Source organism: Budorcas taxicolor, chromosome 4, assembly GCF_023091745.1.
Source record: "Budorcas taxicolor isolate Tak-1 chromosome 4, Takin1.1, whole genome shotgun sequence".
NCBI lineage: Eukaryota > Metazoa > Chordata > Mammalia > Artiodactyla > Bovidae > Budorcas > Budorcas taxicolor.
In genome coordinates, this window is record NC_068913.1 from 53,465,621 (window position 1) to 53,481,353 (window position 15,733).

At 40.7% G+C, this 15,733-nt stretch overlaps 1 protein-coding gene across 1 annotated transcript in view; it reads right to left on the minus strand.

Moving 5' to 3' along the window:
* CAPZA2 (capping actin protein of muscle Z-line subunit alpha 2) overlaps positions 1-15,280 on the minus strand; it is a 57,321-nt gene extending 42,041 nt beyond the window's left edge. The window contains exon 1 of the mRNA XM_052638379.1: positions 15,155-15,280. Coding sequence (XP_052494339.1) covers positions 15,155-15,193 — 39 coding nt within the window. The 5' untranslated portion in view covers positions 15,194-15,280. The remainder of the gene's footprint in view (positions 1-15,154) is intronic.
* Positions 15,281-15,733: the final 453 nt, after the last annotated feature.

The following is a 15,733-nucleotide window of genomic DNA, read 5'->3' on the forward strand; positions in this document are numbered from 1 at the left end:
TGCAGTATAAAGGCTAAAATTAAAGCCCAGTTTTATGTGCACCGTGATTAGGGGAAAAACGGGAGGACCCTGAATAGCCTGACCCCATGTTCCCATGCTCAGTCTGCTCCTGCAGATAAGGTTTCTAGCCAGAAGACCCTCTACCATAGGGAACAGACACAGTTCCTGCTTATCCCTGAATAGTGGGCTTCAGTTCCCTGCCAGCTGGCGGAATTATTCAAACTAGTCAATCACACCCTCCTGCTGGAGCCAGGGATCACTCTAGCCTCTTGATACTGCAAAGTTTGCCTCCATGGCCTCTGCTCATTCACTCTGTTCCCTCAAGTATGTCCCCATCTCCTGGGATGTTGAGTATATGTATTAATAGACTGCTATCCGTCTCATCTCTTCAACGTCAGGGGTTGTGTGTTCAGCCATCCCTATAGGCCTATAGCAGGAACCCCTCCCTCATCAACACAGTGAAGACGAGGCTGATAAACAGGATCTCGCTTCTCTAGGAAGCCTGAATGTCAGATGTTAACTGGGGATTGAGAAGCAAGGAATTCAGTTATTTAAAATATATTTGACTAGCCCAAAAGTTTATTCAGGTTTTTCTGTAACAGCATAAGGAAAAACCCAAATGAACTTTTTGGCCAAACCAATATTTTAAACAAGCAAATAAGCTGACATACAGTCCCAACATTAGAAGGGCATGAGATTCTTCGTATAGCTTCTCTATTTTTATTTGAGACATAAATTCACAAGCATGTTTATCTAGTTTTCCACCCTCCATGGATCTGAAGGAAGGATAAGTTTGACAGTTATACTTACAACATTAAAAACAGGCTGACAACGGCTGCAGAAAACAAAGTTCTTTTATAGGAATAAAAAAAAAAAAACAAATCAAATCTCGTGAAAAAAGAGCTCTAAAATTCCTAGGACATGAATTTTTATTTAAGAATAACTACAAGCTTACATCAATAAACTTCTCAGTTTAGTTCAGTTGCTCAGTTGTGTCCAACTCTTGCGACCCCATGGACTGCAGCATGCCAGGCCTCCCTGGCCATCACCAACTCCCGGACTTTGCTCAAACTCATGTCCATTGAGTCGGTGATGCCATACAACCATCATCCTCTGTTGTCCCCTTCTCCTCCCGCCTTCATTCTTTCCCAGCATCAGGGTCTTTTCCAATGAGTCAGTTCTCTGCATCAGGTGGCCAAAATACTGGAGTTTCAGCTTCAGCATCAGTCCTTCCAATGAACATTCAGGACTGATTTCCTTTAGGATGGACTGGTTGGATCTCCTTGCAGTCCAAGGGACTCTCAAGAGTCTTCTACAACATCACAGTTCAAAAGCATCAATTCTTTGGCGCTCAGCTTTCTTTACAGTCCAACTCTCACATTCATACATGATTACTGGAAAAAGCATCTTTGACTAGATGGACCTTTGTTGGCAAAGTAATGGCTCTGCTTTTTAATATGCTGTCTAGGTTGATCATAGCGTTTCTCCCAAGGAGCAAGCATCTTTCAATTTCATGGCTGCATGGCTTCTCAGATAAAAACAAAGATCAGAATTTTCCATTATTGGATGATGTAGATTAAACATTTCAAAATCTCCAGAATTACTGTAACCCTACTGGGTGACTGAGTAACTGGGGAAAGTCTTGTGTATGTGGCCAGTGGAGTGCAAGATGAATTACAGGCTCTTTCACAATTTTAGGCAACCTCGTTCAGTCTTCTTTACTCCTTGACCTACAGAAAACTATTTGCTAGTTCAGAAATAAGAAGATAAAGTTAGTTTATTAAATAATGAGAAATAGGGCTTCCCTGGTGGCTCAGTGGTAAAGAATCCTCCTGCCAATGGAGGTGACATGGGTTCTATCCCTGGTCTGGGAAGATCACACGTGCCATGGGGCAACTAAGCCTGTGCTCCACAACTACTGAAGCCAGGGCACCCGCGAGTCCATGCTCCGCAGCAAGAGGAGCCTGCACACTGCAACTGGAGAGCAGCCGCCACTCGCCACAACCGGAGAAGAGCCCACGCAGCAGTGCAGACCCAGCACAGCCCAAGACAGACAAGCAGTGAGAAGCTGTCTTCCACAGAGCAAATTAGAAGGCCTGAAAGTAAAATGAACTTCCTCAAAAATGAACACTGTACCATCTGCTCAAACTTCTTCGGACCATAATCCTCACAAATATCTGAAGAAAATGGACGGAGTTTGGTTGTAAAGCATTAAATCATTCAGACAAGGGAAAAGTAAGGATATTCATCTTTCAAAATCACATCAAATTAAGTTGATTCCACTATTCTTAGAATTTACCAAAGCCTTTTCCTAGAAAGGAGGGAATGCTATCTTTTCCACTGAGTAAAAATACTATTCATTCTCATAAATCTTATAGGAAATTCTCTCCTACTCTCCACCACCCATCACCTTCTCTCTGTGAACGTCAGTAGATGGTCACCTAGGACCAGAGGGGCCTCACAGTGAAAGAAGTGCTGTGTTAATGCTGGGAAGCTGCCTGCACAAATCGTTCCTCATGTGCCACAGGCGAGAGAGAGAAGCGGAAGCCCCTCAAATTGTGCAGTGCCTTCCACAGCTTGAGCCTACAGACAGAAATCAGTTTCTCTGAACATTTTTCAATACGACTAAGAGACTATGTTATGAGCAAAACAAATAATCCTGACGAATTATGTGGCACCTGCACGTTATGTTGGACCAGTATGTGTAGAAGTCAAACTGCCACAGTGATGGAAAGAGATCAGTCACAACACCAAAAAGAGGACTACTTCTGGTTAAACCCATGGAGCAAGGATGGCTTACTTTTCTAAAGGAATTCCTAACTCCTTGGTACTTTCAATGCTGCAACAGATACAAATGGAAGATAAGCACATTTGGTATAGGAAGCTGTGATCAAAACCCTTAGCAACAGTAGGGCATAGATTAATGATTTAGACAAATATCAACAGAATACTGAATTGCTGTCTTGGGTGATCTCTAAGAACACATTGAGTAGAATGAGTACAGTACAACACATTAAGTGTTACCTGGACTAGTTTTAGGACTATACTCTTAAAACCTACCATCTTATCAACACTGCTGAATAAACCTGAAAAAATTCTCAGGGAAGGAGAAGAAAGGGTAAATGGGCTGATAAATTCCATACGTAGCTTTCTGCTTTGCAGTCCTTGACTCTGTCAGTCTATTAATGTATAGAAAGCACCCTACTCAAGTGAAGCCAAGCTTCATGGTGAAATGCCATGGATAGAAGAGAAGACAATGGCACCCCATTCCAGTACTCTTGCCTGGAAAACCCCACGGACGGAGGAGGCTGGTGGGCTGCAGTCCATGGGGTTTCGAAGAGTCGGACACGACTGACAGGACTGAGCGACTTTACTTTCACTTTTCACTTTCATGCACTGGAGAAGGAAATGGCAACACACTCCAGTGTTCTTGCCTGGAAGATACCAAGGATGGTGGAACCTGGTGGGCTGCCGTCTATGGGGTTGCACAGAGTCGGACATAACTGAAGCGACTGAGCAGCAGCAGCAGCAGCCATGGATAGAAGTGATTCGATTCCCTAGGCCTACACTGCCTCTTGAAGATACATCTGTTACTGGAAGAGGTGAGCATCTGGCAGTGCTACTGCCAACTCTGTGATTACCAGCTAGAACAGGAAAGTACAATAGAGTGGGGAATTTACCATGGGTTGTCAATCAACTATTGGCACAATTTATAAAAGCTGTTGGCAAAATTAATGGTAACTTGTGTCTATGAAAGCTGGCTTAAAGCTCAACAGTCAGAAAACGAAGATCATGGCATCTGGTCCCATCACTTCATGGGAAATAGATGGGGAAACAGTGGAAACAGTGTCAGACTTTATTTTTTTGGGCTCCAAAATCACTGCAGATGGTGACTGCAGCCATGAAGTTAAAAGACACTTACTCCTTGGAAGGAAAGTTATGACCAACCTAGATAGCATGTTGAAAAGCAGAGACATTACTTTGCCAACAAAGGTCCGTTTAGTCAAGGCTATGGTTTTTCTAGTAGTCACGTATGGATGTGAGAGTTGGACTGTGAAGAAAGCTGAGCACCGAAGAATTGATTGTTTTGAACTGTGGTGTTGGAGAAGACTCTTGAGGGTCCCTTGGACTGCAAGGAGATCCAACCAGTCCATTCTGAAGGAGATCAACCCTGGGATTTCTTTGGAAGGAATGATGCTGAAGCTGAAGCTCCAGTACTTTGGCCACCTCATGTGAAAAGTTCACTCATTGGAAAAGACTCTGATGCTGGGAGGGACTGGGGGCAGGAGGAGAAGGGGACGACAGAGAATGAGATGGCTGGATGGCATCACGGACTCGATGGACGTGAATCTGAGTGAACTCCGGGAGTTGGTGATGGACAGGGAGGCCTGGCGTGCTGCGATTCATGGGGTCGCAAAGAGTCGGACACGACTGAGCAACTGAACTGACTGTGTCTGAGTTCTCCAGATTTTTCTGATGCTTCTGCTGGGCACTGTGAATTGGCAAAATATTTACAAACACTAAGGCAAAATCCAGGAGACTTTTGACTGCCTGAAGAAAACATTAATTATTAAGTAAGAAATGGAGTCTTCTTCCATTTAAATCTGTTTCCAAAGCAGATACAAATATATAAAGCTGAAAAAAATTGTTTTAAAGATTTAAGCAATTGAGAAAAAGGAGATAAAAAGTATAGAAAGCAGACAGTGCATGTGCATGAAAGCATACGCACACCACAAAAAATAGCTATCTAGATCCGTTAAATTTAGAGGCAAACAGCCCTGCCCTCTACACGAGCTCCAAAGTAAACTGCATAGGAAATACTTATATGAAAAATTACCTTATATTCAACTTAACTAGGCATCCTGTATTCTGTCTGAGAACCCTACCTACAACCCCTCTAAGTTCTATATGTCGGACATTTCCCCACATACTCATCTCCTCCTTGATCAAGGCAAGAGACACTAGAGTAGAGATTTCCCAAATCTAGATGCCTAGTAGAGCTGCTGGCACAGTTTTTGACAAAATACAGATTTCCATGTTCCATTCCCAGGTAGCACAGTGGTAAAGAATCCGCCTACCAATGCAGGAGATGGTAAGAGATGAGGGTTGAATCCCTGGGTTGGGAAGATCCCCTGGAGAAGGAAATGGCAACGAGCTCCAGTATTCTTGCCTGGAAAATTCCACAGACAGAGGAGCCTGGTGGGCCAAAGTCCATGGGATGGCAAATAGTTGGACATGACTGAGCGAGAGAGCTCTAACATTGCATTCCAGACCTACTGAATCAATTTCCAGAGGACTGAGACCTACAAATCTTATTTCTGAAAATCTCCCCAAGTGACTACGACTGGCTGCCAGATATTGTGCCTACTGACCTGTAAGGGACTATATATGCAAAATTTGAGGCATTCAGTCTTCTGAAGAAAAGAATCATAGGTTTCACCTGATTCTCAAGGAATGTGATCCCTAAAAGGGTCACTGCCTTAGAGACCAGCAGTAAAATTTTAAAAAGCTATTAAGAATTTTTCTACTTCAACTATGAGAGTTACTTGACATTATATCCCATAACGCTCTAAAAACTTCCTATGCCTTTTTGAGAGTGAAAAGTAAAATAAAAGTAAAAAAATGTAGCTTTTAACAAACTCTATTGTTATTTATTTAAATAGTTTATGATCAAGTGATCATCAATTGCACGTCTGTATTATAGACTCATTTACTGAGTATACATAAGAGGTAATTTGTTTTGATAAATTTTTGAGTCCTTTTCATTTATAATTAATCATTTTGAATGGTAATTAAAAAGAGGGCCCATATCACTTAATCTACAACTAGGTCATCCACTGAATTCAACATCTAGTTCTTTTAATATGTTTTTACCACTTAATTAAAATATTAAGAAACCTGTGAATCCAAAGTAGGTATTATCATGAACTGAGAAAGTTATACAAACTATTATTTATCTTAAACCTTCAATTTCTTTCTCTCTTCTGAATCATTCCTCTCAGCCCACAAACACTCCTAAATCTTTTCTATCTTAAAAAAAAAAAAAGTATCCCTAAAATGAAATAGAAAAAAATGAAGTACTATCCATTCCTTCTTCTTTCTTTTGGGTTTCTCTACTGAATTTTTTTCAAAAATGACATATAATTAAATGGAGAAGGAGATTAAAGATGTACAAACTTCCAGTTGTAAAGTAAGTGAGTTACAGGGATAGAATATGCAGCATAGGAAATATTGAGAATAATACTGTAATAACTGTCTGTGGTGACAAGACTTATCATGGTGACAAAAATACTGTATCACTACATGGTATACCCCAAATTAATAAAATATTATAAATATATGTCAATTTTTAAAGCTTAAAAATTAATCAAAAGACAAACACAGGAGGAAAAAAGAGTAATTTATACTTACTGTCTCCACTTCTCATCCTTTAGTCAACATTTGCTGAGTACCTAATACAGTGAAATTCAATCCTGGTGACATCTTCAAATCATCTGGGAAGCTCTTTTTGAAAAAATACAGATGCTCAGGTCTCACCTATGAGTGAAGTCTGTGCATGCATCTTCGTTTATAAATTCTCCAGATGATTCTAATGTGCAGCCAGAGTTGACATCACTGATCTACTATATGCCATACACTTTACTGCCACTACCAAGAAGCGTAAGACACAAAGCCTGCACCTGAAGAACACAGCAAATAAGAATATCAGGACACTTATTAAAACTGGTAAATGTTACAACAAAGGTATGTACAAAGTGCTAAGGGAACAGAGATAGGCCAGGGTATGCAAAGAGGAGGGATGTCTTTGAGTCAGATTATTGAAGTACAATGTAGATAATAACACTATTAAACTGCTTTCTTAAAGGTCACTAATGATCTCACACCTACCACTTAAAACAGTCCACCTCATCTGCACCAGCTTTAGCATATGCAAGATAGGGATAATAACAAGGTTGCTCTGACAATTAATTGAGTAATTAATACAGTAGACACTGGGACATAATAGATATTGTTTGTGTCTCATCCCTTTCTCTTAAAGCCAAAGGCTCTTCTCAATCCTGTATTCCTTTTTAATCCCTTTGCAGTACTGCACTGCTCCTAGAAATTCCCCTCAGGTTCTGTGAGATGAGCACCTACCCTGTGCTACTTCAAAGGTCACTCCTCACCTTCTAGTTTCTCTCCTCTTTATGACTTAACATCAAAGTATCCAAAAGTACATGCTTTCTGTCCTCTCCTCTGCTATGTCTGAATTTGCTCTCCTAAAAGGATTACTCTCACCTCTCTTGAACCCACAGTGAGGATCTCCAAATCTACATAAAATCTCTGGGCTTGATCTCCTGTCCAAACTCCTTCTATATTTCCATATCTGCTAGGTGTTTACAGAGACATTCTGCTAGCACCTCAAACTCAGCAGAAACCCACACAAAATTCACTATTATTCCCCCAATCTGTGCATCTTCTCTCCTGTTTTCCTTAGCTGTTAGTGGTGGTTCCACTTCTCAGTCAACCATATTTTAATGTTCACAGTTATCATTGATTTTTCCCTTTCTCTACACTCACCATGTCTTGTTGATCCCAACCCTGAAAAGTTAGCAATTATTTTCTTTTCTTCCCTCTGTGACTTGTGAAAACAACTTTAAATCACATCCTAACACTTAAGTCAGTTTCCCAACTGGTCTCAATAGCTAGTTCCAATCTCTCTAGACCCATGGTTCTCAACCAGGGGCGATTTCATACTAAAGGAAACATTTGTGACCACATGGGCCAAGGATGCCCAAACATCCTAAAATGCACAGGACAGTCCCATAACAAAGAGTTACCTGGCCCAAAAGTGAATAGTGCTGAGGCTGAGAAACTCTGTGCTGTTTAACAGCACAGTTTGTCTTTTCATCTCTTACTTAAAAATGTACTTAAGTCACACTTCCTGCTCATTCCTACTTTTTCCGTTTTTCTTCCTATGTTGTGCTCTCTAGCATGAGCTTGTACACTAACTGATGCCTGCCATCCTCCAAGGCAGAGATAACCTTTCCATCTTCTGAATTTCCAAGAACGTACTGCTTTCTGACTCTGTGCAATATGAATGTTATCTATGTCCAATTCACCTCTGAATCTATCTATACTCTTACATTGTGTCTACCAAACAGGTAACAACATCACCAGCCTTCAGTGAATATAAGACTTAATCTATGGTTTCATTTATTCACAAACACTGCATTTCTCCTCTTCTTCCCTGCTCCCTCTGAAATTAGGTTTATAGATATAACTTGCTTCAGAAAATGGAAATCTAAGCAGAAGTGCAGTGAGTCTCTTAGGAGAAGGGGGGATAGGAGTCGGGGAAGAGACCTTTAAAAGCCAGTATGGTATTCACTGCATTTCTTTCCCACTGCTATGGGGACCGTGGTAAAAAAAACGTCTAAGACTTTTTTTTGAGGGGAAGGGTAAATTTCACATGCTCTGTTTTGTGGATTTAAGGTGTACAGCCTGTTACTTGGATATATTTATATACTGTACCTTGATTTCCACTGAAGCAATATTCAGTCACGTAATTTTAGTACAATACTGTCTATATTCATTATATTGAGGATCAACTCACTATGGTTTATTTACTACTCGTAAGTTTGTACCCTTATCTTACTCCCCCACTCTACATTCCCTGATAACCACCTTTTACTGTTTTAACAGGTTTGACTTTTTTTAGATTCCACATATAAGTGATAATGTACAGTACTTGTCTTTATCTACACTTATTTCACTTAGCACAAGATGCTCAAGGTCCATCCCTGTTGTCACAGATGGTAGGCTATCCTCCTTTCTCACGGCTAAATAATATTCCATTGTGTGTAAGAATCATATCAGAAAACCCACATTTAGACTGAAATTCTCCAAGAGCCTGAAACTATATGACTTCACTGATCACGGCTCTTCTGCCGTTGACCCACACTAGATATACAAAGAATGAGTGAGACCAACGCCTTCATGTTTAGATTTCAGTGTGTTTCTTATATCATTATATCCTTGCTTCATTGATTCAGAATCAATGTAAGATGCATAATTTCATGGATCACTAAAAAAGGAAAAATGCTACCAGTCTCACAAGCCATGCATTGTACAATGCAGCTTGATTTCAGAGATTTTAAAATATGGAAAATGATGAGTTGTGAAACCAATGAAAATGGTACTACTATATTTGATAAATGAATGAAACTACCTCCAGGTAGGTAGTTTACAAAAATTATTTCCATTCACTCTCAGTAGGAACATTGTACAACACCTGTGAACTAAAACGAGCAAGAAAAGTTCTCATCCATAGGTTCACAGTAGAACATGTGTCTTAAAAGAAAGTAGATCCTTCAAAATAAAATTTATGAAACTCTTTTTTTGACAACTACAAGTGGTTCTATGAAACCCCTATTTTCTTTGATATATATGACTCTCTTGCAATAAATTACTGCTTCAGGCAATTAAGCTTTTAGGTCAGAACAGGGAAGCACAAGTCAAGTTTCCCCATCATACTTTTCAACCTTAAAATCTACTCCGTAGTCTCCGAGTCTTTTTATGTACTGTGTTCTGACACTAAAACTCGATGCGCAGGACTTCCCCGGTGGTCCAGATGTTAAAACCCCATGCTTCCACTGCAAGGGGCTTGGATTCGATCCCTGGTTGAGGATCTAAGATTCTGTATGCCACACAGTGCAGCCAAAAGTAAATAAGTAACATTACATTTTTTTCAAAAATCCTTATAAAACGCAATGCTCTATGTATATGACTACTCTTATATGACTACCCTCTATGTATATGACTCTCCTACCTCTACATTTATGTAGGAATGATTCCTCAATGTACAGAAAAGTACTACAAATTTGCTTTAGTGTGCAAAGTCTGAAAAACTCCACGAATGTTATAGCAACTATCAAGTTTCTGCTTGCTGTAGGAATTTTTACATTTTATTGGTGCAAAAACAGGATTCATTCACCTACAGAATGGAATTAAGAATGTATAATTTCTACATTAATAGCTTATTGGTTGATTTACTGTTTTAGTTAATAACAACAATATTGACTTTACATGAATTGTGACGAAATATGGGGCTTCCCCAGTGGATCAGCAGTAAAGAATTCACTTGCAATACAGGAGATGCAGGTTGGACCCCTGGGTGGGAAGATCCCCTGGAGAAGGCATGGCAACCCTCTCCAATACTCTTGCCTGGAGAATCCCACGGACAGAGCAGCCTGGCGGGCTACAGTCTATGGGGTCGCAAAGCGTCAGAGACGACTGAGAGACTGAGCCCAGCATGATGAGATATACTGGCAGCTTACCTTGTTTTTACATACAAACAACACTTCTGAAGCCAAATTATGGTCGATTAGGATTGTGCATGAGGGAGAAGTATATAAACTGCATGTTCATATTTAGCATGTGTAAGTGATTTGAACTGTAGCCAGTATCACCACCTGCACCTCAAAGAGCACCAGGAATTTCATATAACTATCTGAATCTTTAAAATCTATAACATTATTTAGAAGTGAAAAATGTGGGCATACTAGATTTTCCCTCTGAAACCTGACTTTATATGCTGCTACTTTTCATGTTTTTTTTCCTTAATTCTGTGAATTCATGACTCCTTTCTTCATTCACTCATTGAACCCCTGTACTCATCACATATATTGTACAGATGCTAAAGATGGCATTATTTCTGCACTAAGGAATTCCAATAGAATATAAGGGAAAAAAACCAAGTAAACAAATAATATGCAAAACTCTATTTAACACTAATGACGTGTTACAGGGTTCAGAAGAAAGAGAAAACAGCTTTCAGGAGAAAGAAAACTAGTCAAGTGAGCTGAGCTAAATCTTGAAGGATGAGTAATATTTTCATTTTTTCAAAAAAGGGGAGAAATTGGGGAGCAGTACCAATTCTCAAAGCAGGTAAGTCAGGAGCAGAGAAAAAGAACTGAAATGTATTGTGTCTACATGCCAGGCAACGGTCACACTTACAGGAAGTTAATGGAGAATGAACCTTCTATTATATATTCCCACATTTTAGAGTAAACAGAGGCTACTGAGCAATGAACTCAAGGTGCTACATGCGGATTAGCATGCAGGTCTCTTTGAAGTCACAGCATGATTAAATAACAGTATATATTGGAAATGTCAGAACTATTTAGGTTAGAATGGAATACAAGGGCACGAACACCATCTTCAAGAGTTGGGCCTCCTCATAAAAGCAATGGAGGAATCCAGCAACTAAAAGCTGGGGAGTAGAAAAATGGCAGGAAGATAGAGGGATCTGTCGAGAGAGTTTATAATAAAAGTCCAGCAGTGGCAAATAAAACAGACATGAGACATTCTTCTCTTTTTCTTCCCTTAGATTTATTTCTTCAACTGTGTAATCACAGAACAATCAATCTGCATTTTGTTCATACAATAAAAATTTGTTACTAAACAACAGTAGTTCATAAATTGTTAATGGTCTGGTCAACTGAGGTTATAAGTAAAATATTAATATAAGTGAATTAATTTTTTCAAGCAAAAAATAATTAGAATAAAACATATTCTGATGGAAAAAACAAGGTCTGGAAACTGAGTGTTAGGTTCAGAGAGCACAAGGAGAAAAAAAGTTAAAATAAACCTGAAATTAAAAACCTGGGACTTGAATAATGAGAACCGTCATAAAGAGAAAAATGAGCAGGAGGAGATGGGTATCTATCTGCCCTGCTTTGGGTAAGGGGAGAGAGAGGGGAGTTTATAAATTTATTTTTAGACAGGTTCCATCTGAGCATCTCCTTAACTGTGAGCATCTCTACTGTGAGTAGGACCAGCAGATAAAAAGTATGACCAATGCTAAGGAGAGAAGCAGGGCTGAGCTATGTATCTGAGACACATCTACAAAGTTACAAAAGCTGAAGTTATGAGAGTGGATCACTCTACTCACTGGGGTGGGTGAGTTTAGGGGCCGTAGATCCTTTCAAGTCAGTAACTAAGGCGTTTTCCAAAGCCTGGAGTGACTTTCAGGATTTCTCATTTAGAGAGCAATTTGGAAGTAGTTCTTTTCATTTGAGCCCTTATACCAACCACAATTTCACATAATTTCAATCACAAAGAATGCTTTTCTGTACAATGCAGCTGACTAAGGAATGGAAACATGGAACTGTTCTGGCCTAGGGCTTCTGTAACTATGTAAAAAGGTCTATAGGACACACCACAGCAAATAACTTTAAAGAACTTCACTGTGCTTCTTCAAATAATTTTCTTCCCTATTAACCTAGTGGCCAAAGGAGAAAAAGTTATTAATTTCACAGCATCCTCAAGAAACAACTGTACATGATTGAAAAAGCAAAGATATTATTCTAGACTAATTTCTAAAATGCTTCCTACCACAAGGTATATATGAAACTATACCAGCAGCATGAAACTTTTAAATGTGTCAAAGAAAACTAAACTCTGTTTTAAAATGATCAAAACAAAAATTAAAACCCAACACTATTTAACATTTAGTTATTTACAATTTCTATTAAAACCAAACAGAACTACTGTTTCTCCTTTTTCAAATTAAGCTCTCAAACTAAAAACAAACTTATAAGTCCAGATTCCATCCTCAATTGTTAAGGAAGCCTAATGTTACAAGAGTATCAACTTTTGATTCAGACAAACTAAGGTTTAAATAGTACATCTGTACTGCCTACTTAAGTGTCCTTCTGTGAATAACTTAAAGCTTTTCAAAACTTATTTTAATTATTTTGTGAAATAGTAGTAATAAAACCTAGACTTCACTTTCACTTTTCACTTTCATGCATTGGAGAAGGAAATGGCAACCCACTCCTGTGTTCTTGCCTGGAGAATCCCAGGGACAGCGGAGCCTGGTTGGGCTGCCGTCTATGGGGTCGCACACGACTGAAGTGACTTAGCAGCAGCAGCAGCAGCAGTAATAAAACCTAGTTCAAACTTACAACAAATTAAAAGTATTTTCTGAGTTAGGCATATACAAAGCATAGTACTGCATGTCTTAACAGTTTCCCTCCTTATATCTGCAATCAGTAACGGAAATTCCAAGAGCACTGAAGTATTAAAAACTTATTCTTGAAAATTACAAACAAGGTGGCAAAAAAGTAAAATGATTCAAATATTAGTTTTAAAAAATCACCTTAAATCTATTTCCGATTCTATGTGATGGGTCCTTCTCCAACAGATTAAAAAGAACATTTAAACAAATAAAGTAACAAGACTATTAGAATTTCACTTAACCAGTTACTTGAATTTAATCCCACAATTAATATTTTTCTTAAATCACGAAAAAAAGTAATCAGAAATTTATAGGTAAAATATTTTCAGAATAGTCTTACAAAATTCTAAGTAAAAACAAACCCATGAAATTCCTTCAAATGAGTTTTCATTCATTTACTCTTAAAACATGGTGTTGGGCATGCATAAAGAATAAGACCCCCCACCTCATTCCTGCAACTTTATGGAGTTTAGCGCCAGATAAGAAGAAATCGTGACATCTCATTTTGACAAAAACTTCGCTATTTTAGGCGTTTACAACACATGGCAGGTCTGTATTAACTCCCACACTGAGTACTCCTCTCCTCTGCTAGATTTCTAGTCAATTGAGCTACTAATCACCACTTACCAACAGCAGAACGAAAAACATGACAATCCCTTTGCAAAAAACTTTTTACCACTACTTAATGTTATGCACACCTGCTTTACATTTTCAGTTACCAATTTATGGTTATTTACCAATATCATACATGTGAATAGTGCGCAGCAACTTTTATATACATAAGGATCTGCCTAACAGGCCTGTGAATTATGGAGAACCTTGTTGCCCCACTTTGTAGTTTTATTATCACTTTCACCAAACAGCACAGAGGTTATTGAAAAAAACAACTTTTTTTCCGAAACTAATGATGAGGCTGACTGCTGCACGTTTACAACAGAACATGACATTTCGGTACAAGAACACAGGATATAAAAACACTTGGAGAACGTTCCAACCGAAAATATCCTTAGGCTTACAACAAGATTTCTTAAACACCAGTATGTGTGTGTTTCATATATGACAGTACTGCTTTGAAGCTTAAGAAAATGAGCCTTACTAAATTAAGAGTGGACACTTCGAAAACTGTAACTATCTTATTCAAAGTTATGTCAGTTACTTCTGAGTTTGGGAAAGATTAAGGATCTTCCCAGGAAATACTCAAAATTAGTAGGGTACTCCTGTCCCTCAAAACACAGACTGGGGAGTGGGACCTCACAGGGGCCAAATGAAACCGCCAGAGAACCAGTTCAATGATCAGATTTCCTCAAATGCCTGAGAACTTAAAGTAGTTCATCTGGTTCCAATGCTGTCACAGCATCTAAGATACAGTAAAAGGAGTTGCACAATCTCCCGTTTTCCGAAGAAGTCTAGCAGTACAATGGGGCGCCACCAAATCGGCCCCCAGGAGGGCTGCTGCCAACAGGGGTAGCAAACAACTGGGGGAGGGGGGATGTCTTTTTGTGAGCAACTTCATTGCCTCCAGGGGAACATGGGAACTGCAGAGCCTACACCTAAAGACGAAAAAGAAAAAAAAAAAAAAAAAAAAGACTTCCACGGGTAAAGGGGAAAAAAAAGAACCAGAGAACCTAGAAAAGGAAGCATTTTGCTAGTAGGAGGAGGGAGTAGAAGAGAGAAGTCAAGGTCTGCTTCCTAAGCGATTTTTCCCCCTTAGTCCTCACCCCGGCCAGGCCTTCGGGCTGCGTCCTGTCCTTGGGCCGCTTCGAGGCCGGGACCCAGACCCTTCTGCAGTTCCCGACCCGGACACAGGGCCCCGCGGCCGAGGCGCCAGGAGAGGGTCCCCGGCGGCCTCCGCCCTCCGCGCCCCCCGCCCCCGCCCCCGCCCGTCGCGCCAAGCGCCGCCGCCCAGCTCGCGCTTCCTATTTTCGGAGCACACACCCTACAAGGAGCGGAGCGAGCAGGCCCGGCGGAGACCTGCCCCCGCGCGGCCTCGGGTGACTGACAGGGGCAGGCACTCGGGCGCCGCGAGGAGAAGGGAAGGAAGGGCAGCCGAGGGCACCGGCCAATGCCCTCCTCCGGCGACCAGACTCCGGGCCGATACAGCGGGGCTCTACTGGCTCCCCGAACGACTAGCTCCGCCGCCTCCGAGGCTCTTACCTTCTCTTCATCAGACAACTGCTCCTCCAGATCCGCCATTTTTCTTCTGGCGACAAACCGCGGTAGCGGCGGCGGCGGTAGCGGGCACCTGACTTCCCCCTTTCCGTGCGGTCCTCCTCGCTGCGCGCCCCCGCCAAGGGAGGGGCTCGCAGCCCAGGCCGCCCGCGCACGCGCCCTGGGAGCCCCGCCTCCCTCCACCCGGCCCACGGGCCCGAAGGACGGCTGTGCGCGTGCGCGGGTGTCTCCGCGCCCGGGGAATGGGGGGGCGTTGCCTACCGCCGTCTGCTACGGGCTTGTCAGCGTCCTGAGCTTAGAATTCTTTCCCCGCTGTTGGACCATATGGACTCAGTCTGCGACGAGTACATTTTGAGCCCTTGATTATGTTCTCATCAAGTCCTGAACTCTGCCAGCTAAAATGTGAACAAGTGCACAAATAGCTTTTAAACACTTTTTTTTTTAGTGACGAAAAAAATATTCGACGTTAGTTAAAATATGCGCTTACAACCCAGTATATAATTGGAAGATGTTCAGATATATTCATTAAAGAAATAACTGTTGGTCCTTTATTGTGTGTGTGTG